Raw genomic sequence first — 27816 nt, forward strand, 5'->3', positions numbered from 1 at the left:
AAAGTGCTCCTGGACTCTTACTCTTTTCTACTCTGCTCCATATGTTCATCTAATCCCCTCTTGAAGCTGCCTTTGCTTGCAGCCACCACCACTTCCTGAAGCAGAGATTTCCACATGTTCATTACTCTCTGGGTGAAGAAGTATTTCCCTTTATCTGTTCTAAACCTACGGCTCATTAAGTTCATTGATTTCCCAATGATTTCTTCTTTTGTGAGAAAGGGAGAAAAGTACTTCTCTCTCTGCTTTCTCTATCCCATCCATAATTTTGTAGACCTCTATCATGTCACTCCTCAGCAGGCCCATAGCCAGAAAATTTAAGGTGGGGAGGGGGGGGGTCCAGGGAATAAAATTTTAGGTGGAGGGGCCCTGGGGCCCAAAATGGCATCACACACTTTAAAAATAAATTTAAAAAGAGAATGGCGGCAGCAGCAAGCCTGGGGAGAGCAGTGGGGAGAGTGGAAGAGGCAAAAACGGAGCAGTGAGAGTAGAAGGGAGAGGGGGAAGCGAAAACGGGGCAGCAAGATTGGCAGGGAGAGTGGGAGAGGCAAAAAAGGGCGGTGGGGAGAGCAGTGGAGGCAAAAACAGGACGGGGAGAGCAGCAGGGAGAGCGAAAATGGGTGGCAAGGAGAGCAGGAGAGGCAAAAATGGGCGGCAGGGAGAGCAGGGGAGGCTAAAACAGGGGAAGCAAGAGCGCAGGGAGAGCGGAGGCTGTGGGGAAAGGAGGGGCCATACAAGTGGAAGGGGGGGGTTGGGTGGAGTGTCCAGAGCCCCCCATAGCTACGGGTCTGCTCCTCAGTCATCATTTCTCCGAGCCAAAGAGCCCTAAATCTTTCTTCATAGGGAAAATGTTCCATCCCCTTAATCATTTTCGTTGCCTTTTCTGCACTTTTTCTAATGCTATCTTTGTTACTACACTATACTATCTTTTTTTGAGTTGCAGTGACCAGAACTGTACACAGTATTCCAAATGAGGCTGCACCATTGATTTACGCAGAGCCAGTTTGGTGTAGTGGTTAAGTGTGCGGACTCTTATCTGGGAGAACCGTGTTTGATTCCCCACTCCTCTACTTGCAGCTGCTGGGATGGCCTTGGGTCACCCATAGCTCTCGTAGGAGTTGTCCTTGAAAGGGCAGCTGCTTTCAGAGCCTTTTCAGTCCCACCCACCTCACAGGGTGTCTGTTGTGTGGGGAGAAGATGTAGGAGATTGTAAGTCACTCTGAGTCTCTGATTCAAAGAGACGGGCGGGGTATAAATCTGCAGTCTTCTTCTGGCTAATTTCGTCTCAGTTCCCTTTGTAATAATCCCCAGCCATTTATATTGCAGTAGCGCACTGAGTCAACATTTTCAGTGAGTTCTCTACCACAACTGCAAGATCTCTCTCCTGGTCAGCCTCCCCAAGTTCCGACCCCATCCGTGCGTATTCATAGTTAGGGTTCTGGCTCCGGTATGCATTATTTTGCACTTGCCCACATTGAACCTCATTTGCCACGTTGATGCTCACTTGTCCAGCCTCAAAAGATTGCTCTGGAGAGCCTCACAATCCTCCCTGGTGATAATATAACTGCCTCCTATTTGTTATTATCCAGATTATAATGAACAAATGCCTAATAAAGGTTTCAGTCGAGTCCTCCCTGGTGCTGACCACCATGAATAATTATGATATGTTTCTTTAACAACAGCACTCACTCACCACAACACAGGTACTCACTGTAAAGCCTTAAAATAGCTATTACCTTCTCGACTTGGGTCCAGCCAGTGTGTGGCTGATAACTGGTTTGTTTGAGGGGCTAAAAAACTCCAGTGTTTACCCCTTTTGACGCCTAGATATTGTTTGGGTATTTCTGTGGTCCCTTACAGCAATTTAGTGTCATCTGAAAACTCAGCCATTGCTAACTCCAAATAATTACTGAAGATGTTAAAAAGCTTTGGAACTTGTACTGACCCTGGTGGCACCCCACTGTTTGCCATTCTCCACTGTGAAAACTACCCATTTAGATGCACTCTTTGTTGTTGTTAATATTATTATTATTAATTTATTTATATTTCGCCCATTCTCCCATGGGGGCTCAGGGCAGAGTACATCAATGAATCACAACAAATTACAATAACGAGTTAGTAGTACAGCAAGATGGTCCAACGGAGTGATGTAGTAGTGTGGTAGCACTGTGTGATACCACAGGGGGGGCCAACCGAGCTATCAAGTAGATGCCTGCCACCTCATCCAAAAGCCTGGCGGAACAGCTCTGTTTTACAGGCCCTACGAAAGACTAACAAGCCAGGTAGGGCCTGATCTCCATAGGGAGCTGATTCTACCAGGTTAGGGCCAGGTTATTTCCTGTTAATTAACAAGTTGTTAATCCACAAGAGGACTTGTCCTCTTATCCCGTGACTGCTGAGTTTACTTTGGAGTCTTTGATGAGGAGCTTTATCAAGTGTTTTCCGGAAGTCTAGGCAAACAACATTTATTGGGTCACCCTGGTCCACATGTTTGTTCATCCCCTCAAAGAACTCTAACAGGTTAATGAGACAAGATCTCCCCTTACACAGTCCATGCCGATTCCTCCTCAATAGCTTTTGTACATTTTTAACCTAACAAAGCAATGTGATCCTTGGGGTTTCCAGTTCAGAGATCTTTCTTGAGGGAGACGCATATTGGAATCACTCTCTAGAGCAGGGGGCCTTAACCCTTCTTGCACCATGGACCTCTTTGGCATTCCAGTGAAGAGCATAGACCCCTCGTGAGAATGTTTTTAAATCAGTGTAAATGATATTTCAAGATATCTGCAACACCTTCATGTGATATGGAAATATCTCATTTCCATTGGTGACATCACAAGCACTTCCATGCAATGTTCCCTCTAAGCTGCAGAGTCTTGTGAGCAAAAATGCTATTTTGGGAGCTTCTGGTATTAAAAGTTGTGAGCTCCTGGCATTAAAGCTGTGAGCGACTGCATAAATCAGTGTGGTCTGGGGCCACTTTTCCTGAGCGAAGAAAAAAAAGGTGTGAGCTGGAGGCTGAAAATCTATGTGCTAGCTCACACTAACTCAGCTTAGAGGGAACACTGCTTTCATAACAACTGTGGTTTGCTGCCAACAGTCATAATCAAAGGAAATGCTAACTTTCAGTGAAAGCGTAGGGAAAATGAAGATGAAAATTGTTTCCCATTCATGTTCAAGGGCCCCCAGTAACCTCTTCCAGGTGAAGAACCCCTGCTCCAGATGAATCAACTATAGGTGTTTAAAGTACTTCCATCACAGGAGCAAAACATGGCCCAATGTGTCTTTTGGTGCTAGCCCACAGAGCACAGAAAAAAAGAAGATGATATTGGATTTATATCCCACTCTATACTCTGAATCTCAGAGTGGTCACAATCTCCTTTACCTTCCCTGCCCTCCCACACCAGACACCCTGTGAGGTAGGTGGGGCTGAGAGAGCTCTCACAGAAGCTGCCCTTTCAAGGACAACGCTTGCAAGAGCTATGGCTGACCTAAGGCCATTCCAGCAGCTGCAAGTGGAGGAGTGGGGAATCAAACCCAGTTCTCCCAGATAAGAGTCCGCGCACTTAAACACTATACCAAACTGGCAGAATAGAACTGGCAATGAACCCAGCTAGATTAGACCAGGGGTCCATCTGGGTGTTAAGAATAAAAAGAAGCCCAGGCTGGTTGTAGGGGACACATACAAGGAGATGAACACACAAATACCCAACCTCCACAACACAGATCTGACCCTGAATCCTCTCCCCTGATGCACCCGCTGGCCAGCTCTTCCTCCTCCACTCCTCTTACATATTTTCTCTCCCTCCTCTGCTCTTGACCAACAGCTGCTGATGAAACTCACCTTTCCTGCAGACTCGCAAAACCCAAATTCTCCCTCCAGCCGGGGGAAACAGGAAAGAAGGGAGGCCCTGTGGAACTGCAGATCCCATACACTTCTGCATCCTTCTTGAGGAAAAACCATGCCCTGGTCACCTGGAAAAAGCAGGGATGATCCTTTTGAAGCTTGCAGTTCCTTCTGGGAAATGTAGTCCCCTGCAACAGCAACACCCAAACAGAATAAAGCAACTAAATATTTGGGAACATAGAACAGAAGGGACCTTTTGCTCATTTGTCACTACCAGGGGCAGCTTCTTGTGTACATGAATAAATTTTCTTTTTTCTATTATCAACCCAACTGCTTCAGATCAACAGAAAATTTATATCATAGCAGTGACCCAAAGCCTTTACACTTCCTACCCTAGCAACATCTTGTCACTGAGGGGAAGCTGTGTATCAAAAGAACAAAAAGAAAACAGTGTGGAAATGCGTTCTTAAATCCAAAACAGTCAAAGGAAGATGCCACCCCCTCCCTCCTCTGCCATGTTCATAATAAAAAGGAGAACGAGCCTTACCCAGAGAGGCCACCATCTCGTAATTTTCCTCCATCACTTCCCAGAAGACCTTTCTCTGGCCTGTATTCAGCAGAGCCCATTCCTCCTCCGTGAAGGAAACAGCTACCTCCTCAAAGGATACTTGGGATCTCTGAAAAGGGAAAAGATGGCCCACTTGATCATTTATTTCAGTCCCTGCGGTTTTTATTTTTATTTCATTCGATTTATATCCCGCCCTACCCCACCGAAGGTTTTAAGAAGAGAGCAGGCTCCCATCACCCACTCAGTTGTTTAAAACACTGGTTCCCAACCTTTTTGGCACCAGGGACCGGTTTTGTGGACAACAATTTTTCCAATGACTGGGGAGGGGTGATAGTTTTGGCCAATGCACCCTCTAAGCTGTGGAGTCTTGCGAGCAAAGATTCTAGTTTGGTGTAGTGGTTAAGTGTATGGACTCTTATCTGGGAGAACTGGATTTGATTCCCCACTCCTCCACTTGAACCTGCTGGAATGGCCTTGGGTCAGCCATAGCTCTGGCAGAGGTTGTCCTTCAAAGGGCAGCTGCTGTGAGAGCCCTCTCAGTCCCACCCACCTCACAGGGTGTCTGTTGTGGAGGGAGAAGATATAGGAAATTGTATGCCACTCTGAGTCTCTGATTCAGAGAGAAGAGCGGGATATAAATCTGCAATTCTTCTTCTACTACTACTTTGTGTGTTACTGGCATTAAAATTGTGAGCTACCGCATAAATTAGTTTGCTCTGGGGCCCTTTTTCCTGAGCTAAAACAGAAATGTGTGAGCCGGAGGCTAAAAAACGTCGGGTTCAGAATGACTGAGGGAGAGCTGCAATGCCAAAAAGCTTTCTCTGTTACTCTACATTATGTCCGGTTCAGTAAACATAAAGTGGCCTATTTAAGCTCATCATGCATTGTGTTCTATTTTTTTCTGAACAAACCCAAGGCCTCCTCATTCCAGCCTGTGTGATCCTCTGGGCTTCACAGAGGAGAGAGGCAGGGCACTTAACAGCCACCAAAAATGGGCCACCTCAGAGACCTTTCCAGGTATTTGTGCAGGCCCGTAGCCAGAAAATTTTAGATTGGGGGGGGATCAAAATTTAGGGGGGGGCTGCAGGGCGGGTGAGTGAGAAAAGCGGCAGGTGAGCAAGGAAGGTGACAGGCAGGCAGCGGGGTCTTGTGGAATGACTGCGATTTGCACAGCAAGCCGTTGAACTGCACACAAGCGACTGCTGCATCAACTCAACAGAATTTCAATTTCATAGAACCAAGATAAACATCTTGCAGAAAAATCCCTAAATTGGAGGGCGAGGGGAGATAATTTATCCACAACAAAATGCAAACTAGGAGCCTCAACGTTGGGTTCAGGATGACTGAGGGAGAGCTGCAATGGCAAAAATTAGGGGACTGGGCATATCCTGGTCCAGACAGACCCCAGAAAAACCCCTCTAGCAATTGGTAATAGAAGGGAGGGGTGACTCCCAAGAAGGCAGGAAGGTGGAAGCAGCCCAGACAGGGAGAAGGAAGTTCATTCTCGCCTTCACTAAAGGAACCTTTAGACCCCTTTCCAGTTCAGGGCACTTCTGGAGAGTGATGCTCATTGGAATCGTTCACCAGAGAGAGCAAAAGGTGACCCTCCCCTGCTTCAGGGCAGCTGCTGTGAGAGCCCTCTCCAGCTCCACCCACCTCACAGGGTGTCTGTTGTGGGGGGGGCGGGGGAAGGTAAAGGAGATTGTGAGCCGCTCTGAGACTCTTCAGAGTGGAGGGCGGGATATAAATCCAATATCTTCTTCTTCTTCTTCAGGGTCATCAGAAAGGGGGGGGGGATGTCCGCTGGACACTCCATTATTCCCTATGGAGACCAATTCCCATAGGGTAAATGGAGAATTGTTCCGTGTGTATCTGGGTCTCAGTGGGGGCTGTTTTTTGAGGTAGAAACACCAAATTCTCAGCATAGTATCCGGTGCCTCTCCTCAAAAGACCCTCCAGGTTTCAAAAGGTTTGGACCAGGGGGTCCAATTCTAGAAGCCCTCAAAGAAGGTTCCCCTATCCTCCATTATTTCAAATGGGGGAAGGCAATTTAAAAGGTGCGCAGTCCCTTGAAATGTGACGGCCGGAACTCCCTTTGGAGTTCAATTTTGCTTGTCACAACCTGGCTCCACCCCCAATGTCTCCTGGCTCCACCCCCAAAGTCCCCAGATAGTTCTTGAATTGGACTTGGCAACCCTAGGCAGCGAAGAGGGCCCGGGAAGAGCAGACGAGGAAGTTCCCTGCTGGGTCAGGCCGGGGGTCCGTCCAGGACGGCGTGAAGAAGAAAAGCCCAGCCTGGCTGCAGGGAAGATACTGGAGGGGCTGGAAAAAGCGCACCCACATTCTGCTAATCTCGCCCGGGGAAGCCTCTCTGCTCCCTCTCCCTCGGCTTCCACTTCCCTCCTTGCAAATGATCTCTTTTCGGAAACCCTCAACTCACCTTTCCTGCAAAGGTGCAGACTCCGGATTCTCCCTCCAGCCGAGGCAAAGGAGGAAGACGAGTAACGCTGCGAAATTCCATGGCTCCCAACTTTGCTTTGCCGCCTTAACTATTTTAAAAACCCTCCGCGGCTGTCCGCATGGAAAAGGCAGGGCTGACTTCTCTGGGTCTCGCAAGGCCTTCTGGGAAATGTAGTCCCCTGAAACAGCCAGACCCCGGGGGGGGGGGAATGCAGAGAAGTGGTCGTCAAACTGTGACGACACAGCAGCGTAATTACGCCCGTTTAATAATTTATGTGTTGCTTGCTTTACTACATCATGCCCCAAGGCAAGACACCGAACTTTTAAGAGTGGATTGGATAAATATATGGAGCAGAAATCCATCAGTATCTATTAGCCACAGCGTATTGTTGGAACCCGCATTGGTCTTGTCAGCCACCAGCGAGTCTGCAGCAGACGTGGACTATCGCACCCTTCTTAAATCTTCGTTTGCGAAGTCAAGCCGAGAGAGAGAGATTGTTGGAACTCTCTGGGGCAGTGATGCTCTGTATTCTTGGTGCTTGGGTGGGGGCACAGTGGAAGTGCTTCTAGCCCCACTTGTGGACCTCCTGATGGCACGGGTTTTGTGTGTGTGTGGGGGGGGGGGGGCACTGTGTGACTGGATGGGCCATTGGCCTGATCAAACATGGCTTCTCTTATGTTCTTAAACATTTCTTAAAACGAGAAAAAAGAAATGCAATCAATTGTATAATCCACAATGAAACAGAATAGGTTTTATCCAGAAGAGAAAGTGGAAAATAAAAAAAAACCCCTTGCTATACTTTGGTTTGGTTCAGTTAATATTTCTGCTCTATTTTGTAAAGACTTTCTTTGAATGCAATTGCATGGAGTTCAGTCACTTATCTCTGCACTATTCACATAAATCATACAATCATAGAGTTGGAAGGCACCTCCATGGTCATCTAGTCCAACCCCCTGCACAATGCAGGAAACTCACAAATACCTCCCCCTAAATTATCAGGTTACACATTGCTGTCAGATGGCCATCTAGCCTCTGTTTAAAAACCTCCAAGGAAGGAGAGTCCACCACCTCCTGAGGAAGCCTGTTTCACTGAGGAACAGCTCTAACAGTCAGGGAGTTCTTTCTAATGTTGAGCAGGAAACCCTTCTGATTTAATTTCAACCCACTGGTTCTGGTCCTGCGGCCACAGAAAACAATTCCACATCATCCTCTAGATGACAGCCCTTCAAGTACTTGAAGATGGTGATCATATCACCTCTCAGCCACTCCATCTCCGGGCTAAACATGCCCAGCTCCTTCAACCTTTCCTCATAGGACTTGGTCTCCAGACCCCTCACCATCTTCATTGCCCTACTCTGGACCCGTTCCAGCTTGTCTATATCCTTCTTAAAATGTGGTGCCCAAAACTGAACACAATACTCCAGGAGAGGTCTTACCAGAGCAGAGCAAAGAGACACCATCTCTTCATGTGTCTAGACACTATGATTCTGTTGATACAGCCCAAAATTGCATTTGCCTTTTAAGCTACCACATCGCATTGTTGACTCATGTTCAGCATATGGTCCACTAAGACTGTTAGGAAATTAATAATGTTGATTAGAATGTTCATTTATTCAATTATGTTTAAACATATAAAACAAGATAAGACGTAGAAGAAAAAGAACCCCCCCATACTTTCCGCAAACATAGTACACCTGCCAGACATTTGAGCTGGCTCTGCAAGCAATTTCCTGCTGCGGCTTGTGGCAAGCTACTTCCTATTGCAGACTTATTAATAGCTAGTATCTGATTTGCTAACATCTGTTGCAGATCTAGCCCCTCTCACTGTTCCCTTATAGATCTTAGCCTTTTCTAATCTAAGATAAATAGAACTGTTTCTCATTTGCTTTAAGGCTTGCTAGGAAACGAAGGCATAATCAATATTTAGTATGAGCAAAAGGATAAATGAGTAACTAGCAGGGACGTCAAGTATACCTATCTCTCTGCTAGCAATTTCCGGCCTTCGTCAGTGTGGTTGTAGCGAGGCCATTTCCTCTTGAAGTTTCATAGCAACTCTAAGATGAAAAGCTAAAGATCTGTCTTAATTGCTTTCTATTCTTTATGGGTTAAAGTATATTAGTAAAAGTATTTTTAGAATCTTAGTGAGCTAAGTTAATATAATTTTAACAAGTAGACCATTAGGGGAGGTATTAGTTGTAGAGTTATATTAGGTTTAGAATTTTGTATTTAATAGAATAAAACAAGGGGAAAACGATGCTATAAGATGTTTGTACCTTATATGGTTAGAATATGGCATTCTAAAAGTTGTGCTGTCCCTTTAAATGTGATGGCCAGAACTCCCTTGGAGTTCAATTATGCTTGTCACACCCTTGCTCCTGGCTCCGCCCCCAATGTCTCCTGGCTCCACCCCCAAAGTCCCCAGATATTTCTTGAATTGGACTTGGCAACCCTACCTGCACACGAAATACCCAGAATTAAACTTCAGACTGACACAGCTACCCAACTGAATCTAAGGGGCGGGAGGGGAAGGGACATGACAGAGATTTATAAAATGATGCATGGGGTGGAGGGAATGGACAAAGTTTACTCTCTCTCTCCAAATACTACAAAATAGGGATTAAAATGTGAGGGAGTGATTACAATGGAATTTGCTGCCAGAGGACCACAGGAATCAACAGCTTTCAAAGGGGATTAGATTCATAAAGGGCTTTTTGGTCGAAAAAGCCCTGCAGGAACTCATTTGCATACTAGGGCACACACCCCCTGACAGCACCACTGTTTGACCAGCTGGAACTCATTTGCATAGTGGGCCACACCCCCAGACACCAAGCCAGCTGGAACTGCGTTCCTGCTCCCCCCCCCCCCCCTAGATTCATGGAGGAGTCAGTTAAAGACTACTAGGCATGGTGACTGAGGGGAATCTCCATTCACAGGCACTAATCCTCTGAATCCCAGAGCCAGGAGGCAACATCAAGCAAAAGCCTTGGCCTCTGTGACCTGTTGTTGGCCCTCCAGAAGAATGTGCTTGGCCACTAAGGCTGTAATTACACACACCAAATAATGCACTTTTGATGCACTTTCCAACTGGATTTTGCCAGTTCACACAGTAAAATCTGGTTCGAAAGTGCATTGAAACATTATTCAGTGTGCATGACTGCAGCCTAAGTAGATTCTGGTGGGTAGTGTGTTGATCTGAAGAAACAGAACAAAGCTTCAGTCTAGTGGCATCTTTAACACTAAGCCGTAATTAAGCTTTGTTGGTCTTAAATGTGCCGCTGGACTCAGATTTTGTTCTGGTTGGCTACTGTGTGAGACAGGATGCTGGACTAGATGGCCTATTGGTCTGAGTCAGCAGGGCTCTTATGTCTCTTTCACACATAACACTGATGCAAACCTGTGGCTGCTTTTGCCACCAAGTATGCCCACAGCAGAGAGCCAGAACCAATGACGATTCTCACCGCGTACATCCGTGTAGATAGATCCAAGTGGGCAGCTGTGCTGGTCTGAAGCAGTAGAACAAAGTAGGAGTCCAGTAGCACCTTTAAGACCAACAAAGTTTTATTCAGAATGTAAGCTTTCGTGTGTGCATGCACACTTCTTCAGACGAGGACTCAAGGTAAAGTGAGCGGAGCTACACAGAGCTGGTAGGCAGTGGTTTAGAATGCAAAATGGTACAAAGTTAAAATCCAGGGACAGAATAGTAAAATTAACAAATTGAGCAAATCTTTGTTCTGGGTAGCATGAGCATGAGAAACCAATAAAACAGTAACCTGTCAAAATGTGAGAATGTCTGCTAATCACTCTATTGTTATAGGAAAGGTCCCCTGTGCGAGCACCAGTCATTTCCGACTCTGGGTTTCACGGCAGACTTTTTACGGGGTGGTTTGCCATTGCCTCCCCCCCCCCCCCCCAGCAAGCTGGGTACTCATTTTCCCGACCTCGGAAGGATGGAAGGCTGAGTCAACCTCGAGCCGGTTACCTGAAAACCCAGGTTCCACCGGGGATCGAACTCAGGTCGTGAGCCAAGCTTAGGACTGCAGTACTGCAGCTTTACCACTCTGCGCCATGGGGCCCTCGCTATTGTTATAAGTAGGGTTGCCAAGTCCAATTTAAGAAATATCTGGGGAGTTTGGGGGTGGAGCCAGGAGACATTGGGGTGGAGCCAAGATCAAGGCTGTGACAAGCAAAATTGAACTCCAAAGGGAGTTCTGGCCATCACATTTAAGGGGACCGCACACCTTTTCAATGCCTTCCTTCCGTAGGAAATAATGAAGGATAGGGGCACCTTCTTTTGGGGCTCATAGAATTGGACCCTCTGGTCCAATGGTTTTGAAACTTGGGGGATATTTTGGGGAGAGGCACTAGATGCTGTGCTGAATATTTGGTGTCTCTACCTTAAAAAACAGCCCCCCCCCCAGAGCCCCAGATACCAGCAGATCAATTCTCCATTATTTTCTATGGCAATAAGTCTCCATAGGGAATAATGGAGTTCCCAGCAGACATTTCCCTCCCCTCCCCCCGCTTTCCGATGACCCTGAAGCAGGGGGAGGGCCTCCAAACCAGGGGATCGGCAACCCTAGTTATAAACCTGGGCCAAAATGAGGGCATTTCTTTCTCTGAAGCTTTTCCCATTCAACTAATTTACCTTTTAACATGTAGCATACATATAGTTTGCTGTTAGAAGAAAAATATATTAAAATATAATGAAAGATGTGTTTAGTATATGTAATAAGTTAAACAGCCAATATCCCTTATTTGAGTACATCCATGATACAGATGCTGGTCATACTCACACTTTGCACCCCGGATGCACACTTGAAACCCGTAACCTGTGCACAGGACTTCGCTTCTGCACACTCAAACCTCCGTTACTGCACCGCTTATTGTTTTTTCGCTTAATTGCCCACCCACGGTTTCCTCCCTGCGTCCCTACCCCCAAGAGCGATGAGGAAATACTGGCAATGTAAGACAGTGCGGGCATCTTCGAAAAGGGCAAAGCAGACATTTTGTTTGGCCACAACCATAGCTCGGCCATCATGGAAAAGGGTAAGGCGCGCCTTTTGATCATAGTGATGCCTCCGGTGCAACCATCTTTGAAAAGGGCAGAGTTGCTTGCGCTTGTTCCAGAGACGCTGGAGCCTATGGCCATCTTGAAAGAGGGCAGGAGCCCGTTTCTAAAGGATCTACAGCGCCCTGAGATCTGGATAGCTCATGCTACCCCTACCTTGTCAGCTTTCAGAAGCTAAACAGGGTTGGCTATGGCTAGTATTTGGATGGGAAACAAAGAATGTAAACAAGAATGTAAGCTATTGCAAGTGAGCTGTTGCCTTAGCAGTGGTTCCTGATAAAAATACAGGTGGCCAGTGGAAGTGGCAGATGAAACACCAACAGAATCTTGGACTTGTGTAGCCACACCTGTTGGATGGAGGACTGCTACCTTTACACCATTTGAACATACGTTATTCCTGTGTCTTTCAGAAAGGAAATTCAGAGACAGGACATGTTACCAATCAATCACAGCATTGAAAATATCTCTTTGGAACTAGAGAAATAATAGCTGAACTTTGAGCTCTGTTGAGCCACTTTGATTTGTATTTGATAATTGTTTTTGATTAGTTCCAATGTTTCAAAGCTTGTTAATTTCTCCGTGTTTTCTTTCTAGTTTACCCAATCTGTACACTGTGGTTTCCTGTTTGATCTAATCCCCAGATGGGGGCAGGGGATCCCCCAAATGGGGGCAGGGGATCCCCTGGTTTGGAGGCCCTCCCCCCTCCACCTATTGGCTGCATTTCTTACACAGTGTAACCTGCTTTGAGTCTCAGTGTGAAAGGAAGGAAAGGTCCCCTGTGCAAGCACCAATCAACTCTGGGGTGACGTTGCTTTCACAACATTTTCACAGCAGACTTTTTACGAAGTGGTTTGCCATTGCCTTCCCCAGTCATCTACGCTCTCCCCCCCAGCCCCAGCCCCAGCCCCAGCAAGCTGGGTACTCATTTTACCGACCTCGGAAGGATGGAAGGCTGAGTCAACCTCAAGCTGGCTACCTGAAAACCCAGCTTCCACCGGGGATCAAACTCAGGTCCTGAGCACAGCTTAGGACTGCAGTACTGCAGCTTTAACACTCTGCCTCATGGGTGAGAAAGGCAGCCTATAAATAGTGCAAATAGGTCCTAAATGAGTGATTAAGCCATCATGGCACTCAGGCAGGAGGCAAGCAAAGCAGCAGGCGTGCAGGTTACAAACTGGCAGTGTTTTTGTTCTTGTTCAGAGGGAAATTCCCTGATTGGAGCCTCCATGTTTTACCTATGAATTTACATAGGTAATACTACTAGACAAGTAAGGGTCCGGATCCTTGAGCACCAGTCTCGGGTTCGTCTCAAAAACATGGAGGCTCCTTTAATGGAACATTATGTATCTGTTAATCATACTGATAGGGATATGAGGTTTTGTGTCTTATATAAATAACAAGGGATCAACAAAACTCAGAATGAAATTCAAGGGATATTACTCAGGGAAGAAGCTGCCTGATTTTCAAGTTGAATGCATTGGAACCTTTAGGTTTGAATTCAGTCCTGGATTTATCTCGCTTCTTATAATATGGAGCTAATTTGGCAAACAATTTCCAGTATTGTTTATAGTAAGGGATATTTAATAACTTAGGCTTGGGTTTCCAGCCCTCATGTTAGCAATGTTGTTTTAAAAAGTTGCACCAGCTGTTTCCAATTTGTAAAGATAAAAGGAGGCTGTGAGGGAGGATCCTTTGAGGTTTACTCCAGAGCTAGTGCCATAGGAATGGTGTATGCTGGAAGCTGGTGAGTTGGCTGTCCTGGTTGATTTGTATGAATTGTATTTAGTGTTGAAAGATGTGTTAGAATGATGTATTGTGTTGGTTATAGATAAATGGACTACGTCTCTCAGATGAAGACATTTGAAACAGTATTACAAGCTTTACTGTTAGAGGCTTATGACCATCCATTGTATAATATACGTCTTTAAAGAAATGAAGTTTAAAGCAACGTCTTAACATCATAAACTCTTTGCTGAAGAACAAGAATTATCTGCAGTTGCAACACATTGGACACTGGCACTTTAATTAATGGTTTTCAAGGACTTCAAACTGGATATGGACTAACTGCAAGCACTTTTGAATATTTATTCTCTGTACTTTATATCTTGTATTTGCGATAATATGCTGCTGTATGTAATGATATGTGAAAATGTGCAAAGTTGAAGTGTTTAATTATCTATTACACTTTTGAAGTATTTTTCACTAATTTTTCGTTATTTTTCCACAGTTTTTTGTTGTTGGTTGAGCCTCCTGGGGGTTGGCCACCCTATGCTCCTGCAATCGGAGAAGATGGGGAGGGATTGGAGACACAACCAGCTTCACACTGGTTTCGCCAAAGCAGGAGTCCAGTAGCACCTTTAAGACCAACAAACTTTTATTCAGAATGGAAGCTTTCATGTGGATGCGCACTTCTTCAGATGAGGAATGAGGTACAGTGAGCAGAGCTACCTGGAGCTAGTGGGGTTTTGCCAGTTCCACTTTCATCCTTGCATAGCAGCTTCTGCACAATCTGGGAGACTGGTCCAGATCCGGCCAGGGCAGTGAGGGGCCAGGTGCTAACCCAAAGGGTAGAGGAGCCAGGTTGCCAACTCTGGTTTGGGAGATTTGGGAGCAGAGCCTGGGGAAAGCAGAGGGAGCTCAGCTGGGATGCGATGTCATAGCTTATTTGCATATCAGGCCACACCCTCTGCCACCAAGCCAGCCGGAACTGCGTTCCTGTTTGTTCCTGCTCAAAAGGAAGCTCTGGTGCCCAGCCTCCACAGGAACTGATCTCCATCAACTCAAAACCAGTTGTAATTCTGGGTGAGTGTACCAACCCTTATAGGGAGTGATGTCAACACAGCGAAGGCCTATTGGTCATGACAACCATTATTTATTTATACATTTTACACTGCTCTTCCTCCAAAGAGGTATACTTTACATATTTCTGTACTGTATCTCCATGACCACCAGAAAGGGAGAGTGTGTGACTAGCCCAAGATCACCCTTCATTGGTCTAGAAGGAATCTGAACTCAGGTCTGCTTAGTCCTAATTCAGCCACTGGCTTGTATAAAATGTCCTTAAAGTCAACATAGTACAAAGTCTCTCTGAAATGAAATGTGGGTTTGATGGGTGGCTTTCCCTCCCTGCAATCCAAGCACATGTAAGATTTTCTGCTCCCTTCCATGGGTTCTTGAATGTGTTTCAACAGTATGTGTAAAGCATTTCCATAACATAAATGGTTCTTGGAAAATCTCCCAGTTTGGATCTGTTAGGCTGGAACCGGAGCTCTTTGCCGTCATTCATCTCTAAGCACTGCAGACATAAGAACAGAAGAGAAGCCATGTTGGATCAGGCTAATGGCCCTTCCAGTCCAACACTGTGTCACACAGTGGCCAAAAACAGGAGCCATCAGGAGGTCCACCAGCGGGGCCAGGGTACATTCTCAAAAAAAATTCCCACCCACCAGAATTTTTACCAGTCCACGTGTGTGCCAGGGGTGTTCAAGAATTTCATATACGATGCACAGACGGTATTATGGGACCCACAAAATCAGCTGAACTGAGCAGCCCAGATCTCCACAGATCTCAGAAGCTAAGCTGGGTCAGGCCTGGTTGGACAGGAGACCATCAAGGAAGTTCAGGGTTGTTGTGCAGGGGCAGGCAATGTCAATCCACCTCTGAAAGTTTCTTGCCCTGAAAACCCTGCAGAGTCACCATAAGGCAGCTGAGACTTGATGGCGATTTCCATCCCCAAACTGTTTGCCAAAGGACACCCCCCACCCCACCCTTAATCTTTCCCCCAGTCAGTTTGTTCCCCAGGCAGTGGCTGATCTGGCTCTGACTTTTATTGCAAAAAGAGTGTTCTTGCTCAGAATGTGGTCCAGCCAATGAACAAATTAATTTGATGACATGGCGGTGCTGGGCAGCCAGCCAGAACTGGCTTTGTGATGACGTCATAAAGCCAAATCAGAGCAAGGCTCTCTGCCCTCACTAACGGGTGAACATTTTCTCCTGTTCCCTAGGCCCACAGAGGAGTTTCATGAAGGGCAAAGTTTTCCTTTGAAAAATGTCCTCATGCCCACACATACCTATGTTCAGGGGTGGAATTCTAGCAGGAGCTCCTTTGCATATTAGGCCACACACCCCTGATGTAGCCAATCCTCCAAGAACTTACAAGGCTCTTTTCTGTAAGCTCTTGGAGGACTGGCTACATCAGGAGTGTGTAGCCTAATATGCAAAGGAGTCCTGCTAGAATTCCACCCCACCTATGTTTATCATCGCTAGTCTACCAACAGCCTTAACAAACCAAATGTCTTCCCATTTAGAAAAAGGCTCCCCGTTTAATCACCAGGAGGTTAATATGACTCGCCCTAGATGATCAGGCAGCCTGCCTATTTACAAGTCTCCTTTATCTATATATCACACAGGTGTCCCGCTCTTTATCCCAGGAGCGCAGGTGGGCATACATGGGATCATCTGGTTGGCACAGTTGCCCTGCTGTGTGACTTCCCTAATCATGTGTTTCATAAGGTTCGTGTTACGCGTGAAGCTCATGCCGCAGTTGACACATTTGTGTGGTTTCTCTCCCGTGTGGGTTTTCTTGTGGCTCTTCAGGTTGGTGCTCCGGCTGAATCTTTTCCCACACTCTGAGCACTGATATGGTTTCTCTCCCGTGTGGATTCTTTGGTGGATAATAAGATGGTGGCTCAGGCCAAAGCTCTTCCCGCAGTCCAGGCACTCGTACGGTTTCTCTCCTGTGTGGGTTCTCTGATGTCTCATAAGGTGCTCGCCCCGGAGGAAACTCTTCCCGCAATCTGAGCATTTGTACGTTTTCTCTCCTGTGTGGATTCTCTGATGCCTCAGAAGGTGCTCGCCCCGAGAGAAGCTTTTCCCACAGTCTGGGCATTTGTATATCCTCTCTCCCGTGTGCAATTTCTGGTGGCTCACAAGGTTCCATCTATTAGAGAAGCTTTTGGGGCACTCTGAGCATTTGTATGGTTTGTCGCCCGCATGGGTTCTCTTGTGGCTGCAGAGCTGCGAGATCAGAGAGAAAGTTTCCCCGCAGTCGGTGCATTTGTAGTGTTTCTCCCCTGTGTGGATTCTCTGATGTCTGTAAAGCTCTGAGTCCTTTCCAAAAACTTTCCCACATATCAGGCACTTACTCCTTCGGCTTCCGTTACAGGTTCTCCTTTGCAAGCCTGGGTGACAAGTGACGGATTTATCACCTGCATGACAAGCGATGGATTTATTCCTTTGCATTTCTGCCTCTCCCCCCTGCCAGGCACGTCCCTCTGGATTCCTGTTATTTTCTTCCAGCATGCAGTGCTTGATCTCTTCTATCTCCCTTTGCTGTTCTGCATTTACAACTGGCCAGCCTCCACCTGCTGGAATCAAGAAAGAAGACCATTAAAAGAACAGTGGGGAGGGACAGTGGCTCAGTGGCAGAGCATCTGCTTGGTAAGCAGAGGGTCCCAGGTTCAATCCCTGGCATCTCCAACTAAAAAGGGGTCCAGGCAAATAGCTATGAAAAACCTCAGCTTAAGACCCTGGAGAGCTGCTGCCAGTCTGAGTAGACAATACTGACTTTAAGAACATAAGAGAAGCCATGTTGGATCAGGCCAATGGCCCATCCAGTCCAACACTCTGTGTCACACAGTGGCAAAAGATTTTATATATACACACACACTGTGGCTAATAGCCACTGATGGACCTCTGCTCCATATTTTTATCTAAACCCCTCTTGAAGGTGGCTATGCTTGTGGCCGCCACCACCTCCTGTGGCAGTGAATTCCACATGTTAATCACCCTTTGGGTGAAGAAGTACTTCCTTTTATCCGTTTTAACCTGTCTGCTCAGCAATTTCATCGAATGCCCACAAGTTCTTGTATTGTGAGACTTGGATGGACTGAGGGTCTGATTCAGTATAAAGCAGCTTCATATGTTCAACACCAGAGATATGATTAATTATACCTATAAAGGGGCCTTATTGGTTCACCCAGACCAGTATTTTCTACTCTGTGCTCTCCAAAATCTCAGGCCCAGAAAGGTATAGGGGACTGAACCTGGGTCCTTGTTATTATTTTACTATATGTTTGGTGTAGTGGTTAAGTGCACCGACTCTTATCTAGGAGAACTGAGTTTGATTCCCAACTCCTCTGCATGCACCTGCTGATGTGATCTTGAGTCAGTCACAAGTTCTCGGAGAGCCGTTCCTCTCAAGAGCACTTTTGTTACTTGTAAAAAATTGCTATTGCAAATAAAAAATATAAATGTAAAAAAAGAGAGAACAGTTTCTGTCTGAATTCTCTCAGCTCCATCTACCTCACAGGCAGTGTTCCCTCAGAGCTGAGTTAGTGTGAGCTAGCACACAGATTTTTGGCCTCCGGTTCACACGTTTTTGTCTTAGCTCAGGAAAGATAGCCCGAGAGCAAACTAATTTATGCAGCAGCTCACAACTTTAATGCCAGTAGCTCACAAAGTAGAATTTTTGCTCACAAGATTCCATGGCTTAGACGGAACATTGCTCACAGAGTGTCTGTTGTGGGGAGGGAAAGGAGATTGTAAGCTGCTCTGAGACTCCTTTGGGTAGTGAAGGGTGTGGAATAAATCCAATCTCCTCCTCTTTTTCTACACTGGTCCTGCTGCATTGTAATTGAGGGTGGGGGGAGTTGTATGTATGTATGTCTGTGTTTTGCACCTGGAAGTTATGGTGATTGACCCCAACTGGGGGCCTGAAGGATATTCAGAGAGGTGGCTGAATAGAGCCTGCCTTGTCCTCTTGACTGGGTATTCGAAAGGAGATCTCCAATCCAGGCTGACTGAACCACAGTCAACCCTGCTTTCAAGATCTGCATAGTTAAATTTTGTAAAATCCCTAGAGCCTTGGCAAGGAAGGCAGACTATGAACAAATGTTTTATTTCCTTTGCTACTTATTTTATTGTGTTTGTAGTCCACCTTTCGCACTGAAACTCAGTGCAGTTTACAATGTGAGTTGATGTGATGAACAGTAGTAGAATACTCCCTCTAAGCTGCGGAGTCTTGCGAGCAAAAATTCTACTGTGTGAGCTGCTGGCATTAAAATGTGAGCTACTGCATCAATTAGTTTGCTCTGGGGCCATTTCTCCTGAGCTGATGTTGCTTAGAAAGCACACAAAAGCTCACGTTCTGAATAAACTTGGTTGGTCTTAAAGGTGCCACTTGACTCCTGCTTTGTTCAACTAAGGCAAAAATGTGTGAGCAAGAGGCTTAAAAACTGTGAGTTAGCTCACACTAACTCAGCTTAGAGGAAACACTGGTAGGAACGGATTCCAAAACTAGAAAACAATGTGATAAAAACGGTAGAAGACATAAGAAATGCAAAACCCCACAATTCCATTTCGCTGTCTTAAGGCCTCAACCTGGATGGTCCACACTAGTCGCATTCTGCCAGATCTTAGCAACTAGCAAATACTGCTACAAACAGCACCACTGAAAACAATAATAATACATATGCTTAAATTCTTATATAGGTTTTTTTTTACATTTAGTCTTATTATTATCACCAAAAAAGAAAAAACAAACAAAAGATACACCATCAAACAAGACAAACGCACACACACAAAAAGGATGGAGAATGCATTTTCTATACATAACACAACCCTAACGTACAATCACATATAACGTACAATCACAAATAAAATAAAATAAAATTACCTACCTACATATCCTTTTCACCATTGTTTTAACTTCTCTTCACTCTAGCTACTACCTCAGCAGTCTCTTTGCCAACTTCGCTCTTTACAATAATCCATTATTTAGATTTATATATCCAATCATTTGGTGGTAATCACTTCCATACCTCAAGCTAATTCTCTTCTATTTCAGTATATATGACAGGGTATTTTTTTTCTTCTTTCTCTTATTTCCCTTTCTCTCCCTCTCTCTCTTCTTTATTGGATGGGAGTCATTTATAGAGGTTAATTAGGGTTGCCAAGTCCAATTCAAGAAATATCTGGGGACTTTGGGAATGGAGCCAGGAGACTTTGGGGGCAGAGCCAGGAGCAAGGGTGGGACAAGCATAATTGAACTCCAAGGGAGCTCTGGCCATCACATTTAAAGGGACCACACACCTTTTTAAATGCCTTCCTTCCATAGGAAATGATGAACAATAGGGGCACCTTCTTTTGGGGCTCATAGAATTGGACCCCCTGATTCAATCTTTTTGAAGCTTGGGGGGTATTTGGGGGAGAGGCACTAGATGCTATACTGAAAATGTAGTGCCTCTACCTCAAAAAACATACCCCCCCAGAGCCCCCGATACCTCCATATCAATTCCTCATTATACCCTATGAGAATCGATCTTCAGATAGGTAATAATGAAGTGCCCAGCAGACATTTCCCTCCCCCACCCCTTTCTGGCTACTCTGAAGCTAGGGATTGGCGTCTCTACTCACGAGTCGCTGCCAACGTCTTCAAAGTAACACAGACACACCATCCCAAGAGGATGCCTTTCAATCAGAGACTGAAGCCTCTGGAGGTGGAAAGTCACATGGTGGCTTTGGGGGCGGGGCTCCCCCCACTGGTCAGCTGACTGGGGGCAGGAAGGAGCCTGAGAAAGCGGAAGAACCCCCGCTGGGACCTGGGGATTGGCAAGCCTAAGGCGAATGTTGATTTTAGTCTTCTCTTCTTCATTAGCCATGGAATTTCTCTCAACTGCTTAGTCTTTCTTTCGGTAATCTTTAGTGACTGATCCATAAAAATTTTCCAAACCGTCTCCTTAAATATTTTTCTATTAACCCTTCCATGTTTACCCCTCTGAAGTGGGTACTTTCCAATATCAACTAATCTGTCCCTCAGTAAACCATCTGTTTCTTTCTCCATATCTAAAGACTCAATTTGCCTTATCACGGCCCATGCATCATTTGATCTTTGTATTGGGGCCTCTTGCACTCCAGATCCCAAGGCCTCACTCAATACACCAGATAAGCCTTCCTGTACCTGCTGTCCTGGTATATATGCTGTCTGCTTTGCCTCCAATCCAACCAGCTTTTCTTCTGACTTTTGAACTGTTTCTATGACTTCCTCCTTTTGGCTCATTTCCTTCATCTCCAAACCATAAGACTTGACCATTTAACTTGAACCAAACACTTCCACTTTTAAATCAGTTATCTTTCCCTGCAAACCATCCACTTTTGAATTTAGCCTTCCAATCTGACCTAACAGATTGCCCTGCATCTGACTCAACGCTGTTGCTAGATACATTTGCATACTGGTTTGCCATTCTTCAACAATCTCCTGTGTAATCATATCATGCACTGGTTCAGGAATCCCTGAGGGTGAGGGTGTCATTCTCCCTGTCTTACTCATCATATATAGGCTGAGTTTATCTCCTACTCCTTAATTTACTTTTTTTTTTAAACAAAAATGTTTTACCTTCCCTTATCCCTGTTCCAATTCAAATTAAACTACTCAATTCATTAGTTCACAAGATCACACTATAACAACTTAAGTTAGCTATTTCTCTCACCGTTAATTACTATTCCCTTGACAAAAATCACCAGTCACCAACCCCACTATGGACCATTCACTATTCACCAAATTCCAGTCACCCATACACTCACAATGCTCCACAATATTTCATTAACTACCAGAGTGAATCATTCTAAACAATCAGAGCCAAACAATATAAACAATAATTAAATACTCAGTCTATCCAGTATTAGACTCCCATCAGTCAAGATATTGTAGTGTATTTATTACCCAAAGTTCATCAAGTATTCAGTTTAAATATCTCTTTCCAGTCTATAATATTTCCGCCAGCTTTCCTTCCTGTCTTCCTAACACTCACGTAGGTGCAGGGGTGGAATTCTAGCAGGAGCTCCTTTGCATATTAGGCCACACCTTTCTGATGTAGCCAATCCTCCAAGAGCTTACAAAAAAGAGCCTTGTAAGCTCTTGGAGAATTCGCTATGTCAGGATGGTGTGGCCTAATATGCATAGGAGCTCCTGCTAGAATTACACCCCTGCATAGGCGCCTTTGGAAACTACATTTCCCAGAGTTCCTGGCATCTGGGAGGCTGTTTGTAGCCTGGCCAGTCAGCAACTCCACCAACTGCAGATACCCTCAGTAGTCAGAAAAGCAGTTTGTGAATGTTAAGATCTTTGAGAAAGTCGACAAAGAATAGACAAGAAAACCCCAAATCTATTTTGGATTGAACAGATTCTTACTGAGAGCGCGGCCGTCTCCTCCCTCTTGCTTGACCTCTCTGCTGGTTTGTGTTCTTGTGGTTTCTGGAGTAATCCCTTCTGCCAGTGGAAAATTCACACCCCAGTCCTGGAATAGCTTCCCTTGCACCTAGAAGAAGAAGATATTGGATTTATATCCCGCTCTTCACTCTGAACCTCAGAGCGGCTCACAATCTCCTTTCCCTTTCTTCCCCACAACAAACAACCTGTGAGGTAGGTGGGGCTGAGAGGGCTCTCCCAGAAGCTGCCCTTTCAAGGACAGCTCTGCGAGAGCTGTGACTGACCCAAGGCCATTCCAGCAGCTGCAAGTGGAGGAGTGGGGAAGCAAACCCAGTTCTCCCAGATAAGAGTCTGCGCACTTAACCACTACACCAAACCAGCCACAGACACGTTAGGCCTCTGACTCCATAGAAGGAAATATTGTTTCCCCATGCAGTGTGGCATGTTTTGTTATTAATGTGTTAATCCCAATGGTGACAATATTCAGGGCTTTTTTTGTAGCAGGAACTCCTTTGCATATTAGGTCACACACCCCTGATGTAGCTAATCCTTCAAGAATTTACAGTAGACCCTGTACTAAGAGTCCTGTAAGCTCTTGGAGGATTGGCTACATCAGGGGTGTATTGCCTAATATGCAAAGGAGTTCCTGCTACAAAAAAAGCCCTGATTATTCATAACAAGAGCCGTGATAAATATACATGGTAGAGTTGTCAGACTCCCGGTGGGACCTGGAGATCCCCTGGAATTACAGCTCATCTCCAGACAGCAGAGATCAGTTTCCCTGCAAAAAATGGATGCTTTGGAAAGTGAACTCTATGGCATTGTACCTGTCTTCCCTAGCCCCTGTCCTCCCCAGCCTCCTCCCCCAAATCGCCAGGAATTTCCCAACCTGGATTTGGCAATTCTACCCCCATACTAGGGTTGCCAAGTCCAATTAAAGAAATATCTGGGGACTTTGGGGGTGGAGCCAGGAGACATTAGGGGTGGAGCCAAGATCAAGGCTGTGACAAGCATAATTGAACTCCAAAGGGAGTTCTGGCCATCACATTTAAAGGGCCATCACCTTTTAAATGCCTTCCTTCCACAGGAAATAATGGATAGGGGCACTTTCTTTTGGGGCTCATAGAATTGAACTACCTGGTCCAATCGTTTTGAAACTTGGGGGTTATTTTGGGGAGAGGCACTAGATGCTGTACTGAAAATTTGGTAGCTCTACCTCAAAAAACAGCTTCCCCAGAGCCCCAGATACCCGCGGATCAATTCTCCATTATTTTCTATGGGAATAAATCTCCATAGGGAATAATAGAGTTCCCAGCAGACCTTTCCCTCCCCTCCCCCGCTTTCTGACGACCCTGAAGCGGGGGGAGGGCCTCCAGGGGATCCCCTGCCCCCACGTGGAGATTGGCAACCCTACCCCATACTCCACTGGTGGTCCGGGGGGGGGGTGGCTACTGTGGGGCTCTAGAAAATTTGAAACTTTATGTGTATTATTCTTCAAATGTATTAATTTCTTTTTTTAATCTTATGACACATGGATAAATTTTCATTGCACTTTATGTACATTATATTGCTAGTTGCATTTTTATTCCAAGACAACACTGTAAACTAGGGTAGGTTGAAAAAGTGAGCGTTCCAAGGTCACCCACTGAGCCTAATGGCTGTGGGGGTGATTGGAACCCAGGTCTCCCTGTTCATAGTCCAACACTAAACCAGCTAGCTCTTCAGGATTATTTTATAATCCTTTCAACAACCCTGTAAGGTAGTGTTCTATGATTAATCCCTCGGGTTTGAGAGCAGGGCTCACCTACGGCCACTTAACAAGTTCACGGCAGAAGTGAGATTTGAATCAGGGTCCATAGTCCCCAACTCTGGACCGCTCCCAATGAAACCCTCTCACCTGCCGCTCCTGTCCCTTGGTCACTTCCTGCCTCAGGAGGAAATCCTCCACCAGGGCCACTGCCTGGGAGCAGCTCTTGGATCCCCGCTCCTTCACCCAGCACTGGATCTCCTGGGGCAGGATGGCTAAGAACTGCTCCAGGATCACCAAGTCCAGGATCTGCTCCTTGGTGCATAGTTCCGGCTGTAGCCACTGACGACAAAGATCCCAGAGGTGGCCATAAACTTCCCGCGGCCCCTTGGCTTCCTGGTAGCGGAACTGCCTGAAGTTTCGGCGCCATACCTCTGAGCCGACTGCTTCCTCCCCCTTGACTTTTTTCAGTTGCCCGGATCCTCTTTCCTCCGTGGTGTCCAGCTCTCCACCAGCCCAAGGCGCCCCTCCGTTCATTCCAAGCAGGGGTCTGGCTGCCCCTTCTTCTGCCAGCCACTGGGTACTGGTGACAGCTAGTCCCTCAAAAAGGCCAAGGGAGGTCTTCGTATCGCCCCACTGTGTTGTCTCAGCGAGCTGCGCGTTATATAGACATCCAGACTGAGGGACCTGAACTGTCTTGAGGAATTCCTGCCACTGGGCTTCCCACCTCTGCAACACCGGTCCGTCTACCAGTTCCCTCTTAAACATCTGAGGGGGGCCCCACCTCAGGCACTGCTCAAAGGGCCCCCCTGCTGGAACAACACGAGGGGCTCCCCCGGCTCTCTCCAATCCCATTTTCAAAATGGCCGCTTCACCCACATTGGCTTCTGTCTGCAGCCCGGACTCCAGGAACCGGAGACCCAAAGCCGACACCTCTCCCAATTCAGCAGCCATGTTTGCTGAGCCCCAACTTCAGCTCCTTCTTCAAGAAACGTCTGACCAAGTGGTTTTCCTCTTGTTTGTACAAAATGGCTCACGTTCTCCTTCACCGTCCCACGAAAATGAGATAGGAACACCCTCACCTCGGGTTCCTAATGCCAGTACAACACAGCAGTTCTGCAAGATTACAGGGTCCCTGTCATCAGCAAATTTGGCAAAACTGAGAACATTTTCCCAGGTGACCTTTTCTGTGGAGGAACAGAAAAGTGAAATGATATGTGTACACCTTTTGCAGAAGGAAAAAAAAATCTGAGTTAATTCAGTGTGGGTCAATTCAGACATTAGGGTTGCCAAGTCTGTGTTGGAAAATACCTGGAGGCTTTGAGGGTGGATCTGGGAGAGGGCAGGGTTTGGGAGGGGAGGGGCCTCAGTATGGTCCAATGCCACAGACTCCACCCTTCCAAGCAGCCATTATCTCAAGGCGAGCTGATCTCTGCCAGCTGGAGATCAGTTATAAAAGTGGGAGATCTCCAGGCCCCACCTGGAATCTGGCAACCCTACTTGATTATCCAATTCATGGTATCTCCAGTTCAAGGAACTGTGGTACTGGGAAAGCCTGAGAGACCAGAGAAGTTCTGCCAGAGAAGTCCCCTATTTCTTCCCACCAAACCTCCTTCTCCTTTTATCAGGGTGAGATTTAGAGCCACCTCCAATACAAAACCTATTGCTTATCGGAGATTTGGGGGCAGAAGATGAGGAGGGAGAGGTCTAAGGAGGGAAGGGAGTTCAGCTGGTACGTAATGAAGATTCTGTGAATTTAGGGGGAGGTATTTGTGAGTTTCCTGCATTGTGCAGGGGGTTGGATTAGATGATCCTGGAGCTCCCTTCCAACTCTATGATTCTATGATGCCGAATACATAAAGCCTATCTTCCAAAGCCACCATTTCCTCCAAGCAGGGCATTTTTTGTAGCAGGAGCTCCTTTGCATATTAGGCCACACACCCCTGATGTAGCCAATCCTCCAAGAGCTTACAGGGCTCTCAGTACAGGACCTACTGTAAGCTCTTGGAGGATTGGCTACATCAGGATGGTGTGACCTAATATGCAAAGGAGTTCCTGCTGCAGAAAAAGCCCTGCCTCCAGGGGAAGCAATCTCTGCAGTGAGCAGATCATTTGTTATTCTGGAGGAACTCCAGGCCCGACTTGGAGGATGGCCACCTTTAATGTGGGAAGGTTAAAATCCCCACACACATTCTCCCTTCCTCCCTTATATCTCGCAATGACCCTGTGAGGTAGATTGGCCTGAGTGCTTGACTGGCCCAAGGTCATCTAGTAAGCTTCCATGGGGAAGCAGAAATTCAGAAGTGGGTCTCCCCAATGTTTGTCTGATGTTCTGTTTCTCCAGTGCTGTCAAAGGACATCAAGATGAAAATTAAAAACCTAGCTCACTGTTTGCCTGTCTGTCTCTTGACCTGTGTTCTCCATGTTGTTAAGTATTTGATGCCCTCAATGTCAGTGAAACTGGCAATCAGGGGTGGAATTCTCGCAGGAGCTCCTTTGCATATTAGGCCACACACCCCTGATGTAGCCAATCCTCCAAGAGCTTACAAGGCTCTTTTTTGTAAGCTCCAGGAGGATTGGCTATATCAGGGGTGTGTGGCCTAATAAGCAAAGGAGCTCCTGCTAGAATTCCACCCCGGTTGACAATGATCCAGTGAGCAAAAGTAAAGAAGCACTGTGTGAATCCAACATGTTCAAAATGAGTCACTTGGCTGCTTTCGTTCACCCTTAGAGCATGGAACCTTTTAAGTCCTTATGTAATTTTATTATCTTATTTTGTTAATTGCTCTGGTTGGGTTACAACATAAAATTATTCAAAATTTGTGGCTGGCTGGTTTTTGTTCCTTGAATATATCTGTTAAGAATGAGTACTGCAGTATTTTAGAGGCAGTCAACACTACTGAATGACATCCTAATGAATGTGTATTTTTTTCCTATCTCCTTTTTTAATTTTTGGCCTCTGTATTAACAAAACAGACCGGCTCGTCATTGTTTCTTTTTCTATTATTATTGCTTGTTAATGGAACTTGTATAATTCTTCAATAAAGTTACATTGGTTGCAACCCCCCCCCCCATAAAATTGTAACAATTTCAACAATCCCTTTCAAAACTTTAAAAACATACAATTACCAATCAAGAAACAATAAGATGAGATGCAACCCAAGAATCATACCATACTGACTCCATTTCTAAGTTAATTTGCCTTTTTTTTGCCTTTTCTTTTTTTAATGAAACTTTAAAAAAACGATATGCAACAAGAGCAGCCAAATGTTCACAGGCCCTTTAAATCCCCTCCCCCAGACAAAAACCTATAATCACACATCTCTACCATCATCCTAGGCTCAGATTCGAACAGGCAAAGTTCCAGAGGCTGATACAGCAACAAGACAATCTGAACAAAAGAAAAGGCTGCATAATTAACTCCCTACCAAGAGCATACACACGGACAGAGCTCAGAAGAGCTCAGTTTATGGAATGCACGGAAAATTATGATAGTCTGGCCAGATCGGAGGGTTACGGGCAGTGTTCCCTCTGAGCTGAGTTAGTGTGAGCTAGCTCACAGTTTTTTGGCCTCCGACTCAAACAATTTTTGCCTTAGCTCAGGAAAAACGGCCCCAGAGCCAGCTAATTTCTGCAGTAGCTCACAATTTGAATGCCAGCAGCTCACAAAATAGAGTTTTTGCTCGCAAGACCCCCCCCCCCCCCCCACAGCTTAAAGGGAGTGTTGGTTACGGGTATGCCAACTCAGTAACTCTCAGATCAGGCCATACTAACAGAATATGAGAGAGAGAGAGACTTTTAACTCACGTTTCAGAGCTGTAGGAAAAGACTTCTTAAGAACGCTCCAAAAAAAAAACACTCCCTGGGAAAATGCAGCAAACAAGCGATCCTCCCGGTTAGGAGGAAGGAGCAAGACAAATC

The 27816-nt window shown here is 45.9% G+C and overlaps 1 protein-coding gene across 1 annotated transcript in view; it reads right to left on the reverse strand.

Annotated features, from left to right (window-relative positions):
• The window catches only part of LOC132571833 (zinc finger protein 227-like), a 46849-nt gene extending 19033 nt beyond the window's left edge, over positions 1–27816 (reverse strand). Inside the window, exons 1-6 of the mRNA XM_060238627.1 lie at positions 27703–27816; positions 24046–25082; positions 22131–22257; positions 16346–17307; positions 4392–4521; positions 3842–4032 (exon numbers count right to left, since the gene is read on the reverse strand). Of these exons, the coding sequence (XP_060094610.1) occupies positions 3842–4032; positions 4392–4521; positions 16346–17307; positions 22131–22257; positions 24046–24849 (2214 nt within the window). The 5' untranslated portion in view covers positions 24850–25082; positions 27703–27816. The remainder of the gene's footprint in view (positions 1–3841; positions 4033–4391; positions 4522–16345; positions 17308–22130; positions 22258–24045; positions 25083–27702) is intronic.

Source organism: Heteronotia binoei, chromosome 5 (assembly GCF_032191835.1).
Source record: "Heteronotia binoei isolate CCM8104 ecotype False Entrance Well chromosome 5, APGP_CSIRO_Hbin_v1, whole genome shotgun sequence".
In the NCBI taxonomy this organism is placed as follows: Eukaryota; Metazoa; Chordata; class Lepidosauria; order Squamata; family Gekkonidae; genus Heteronotia; species Heteronotia binoei.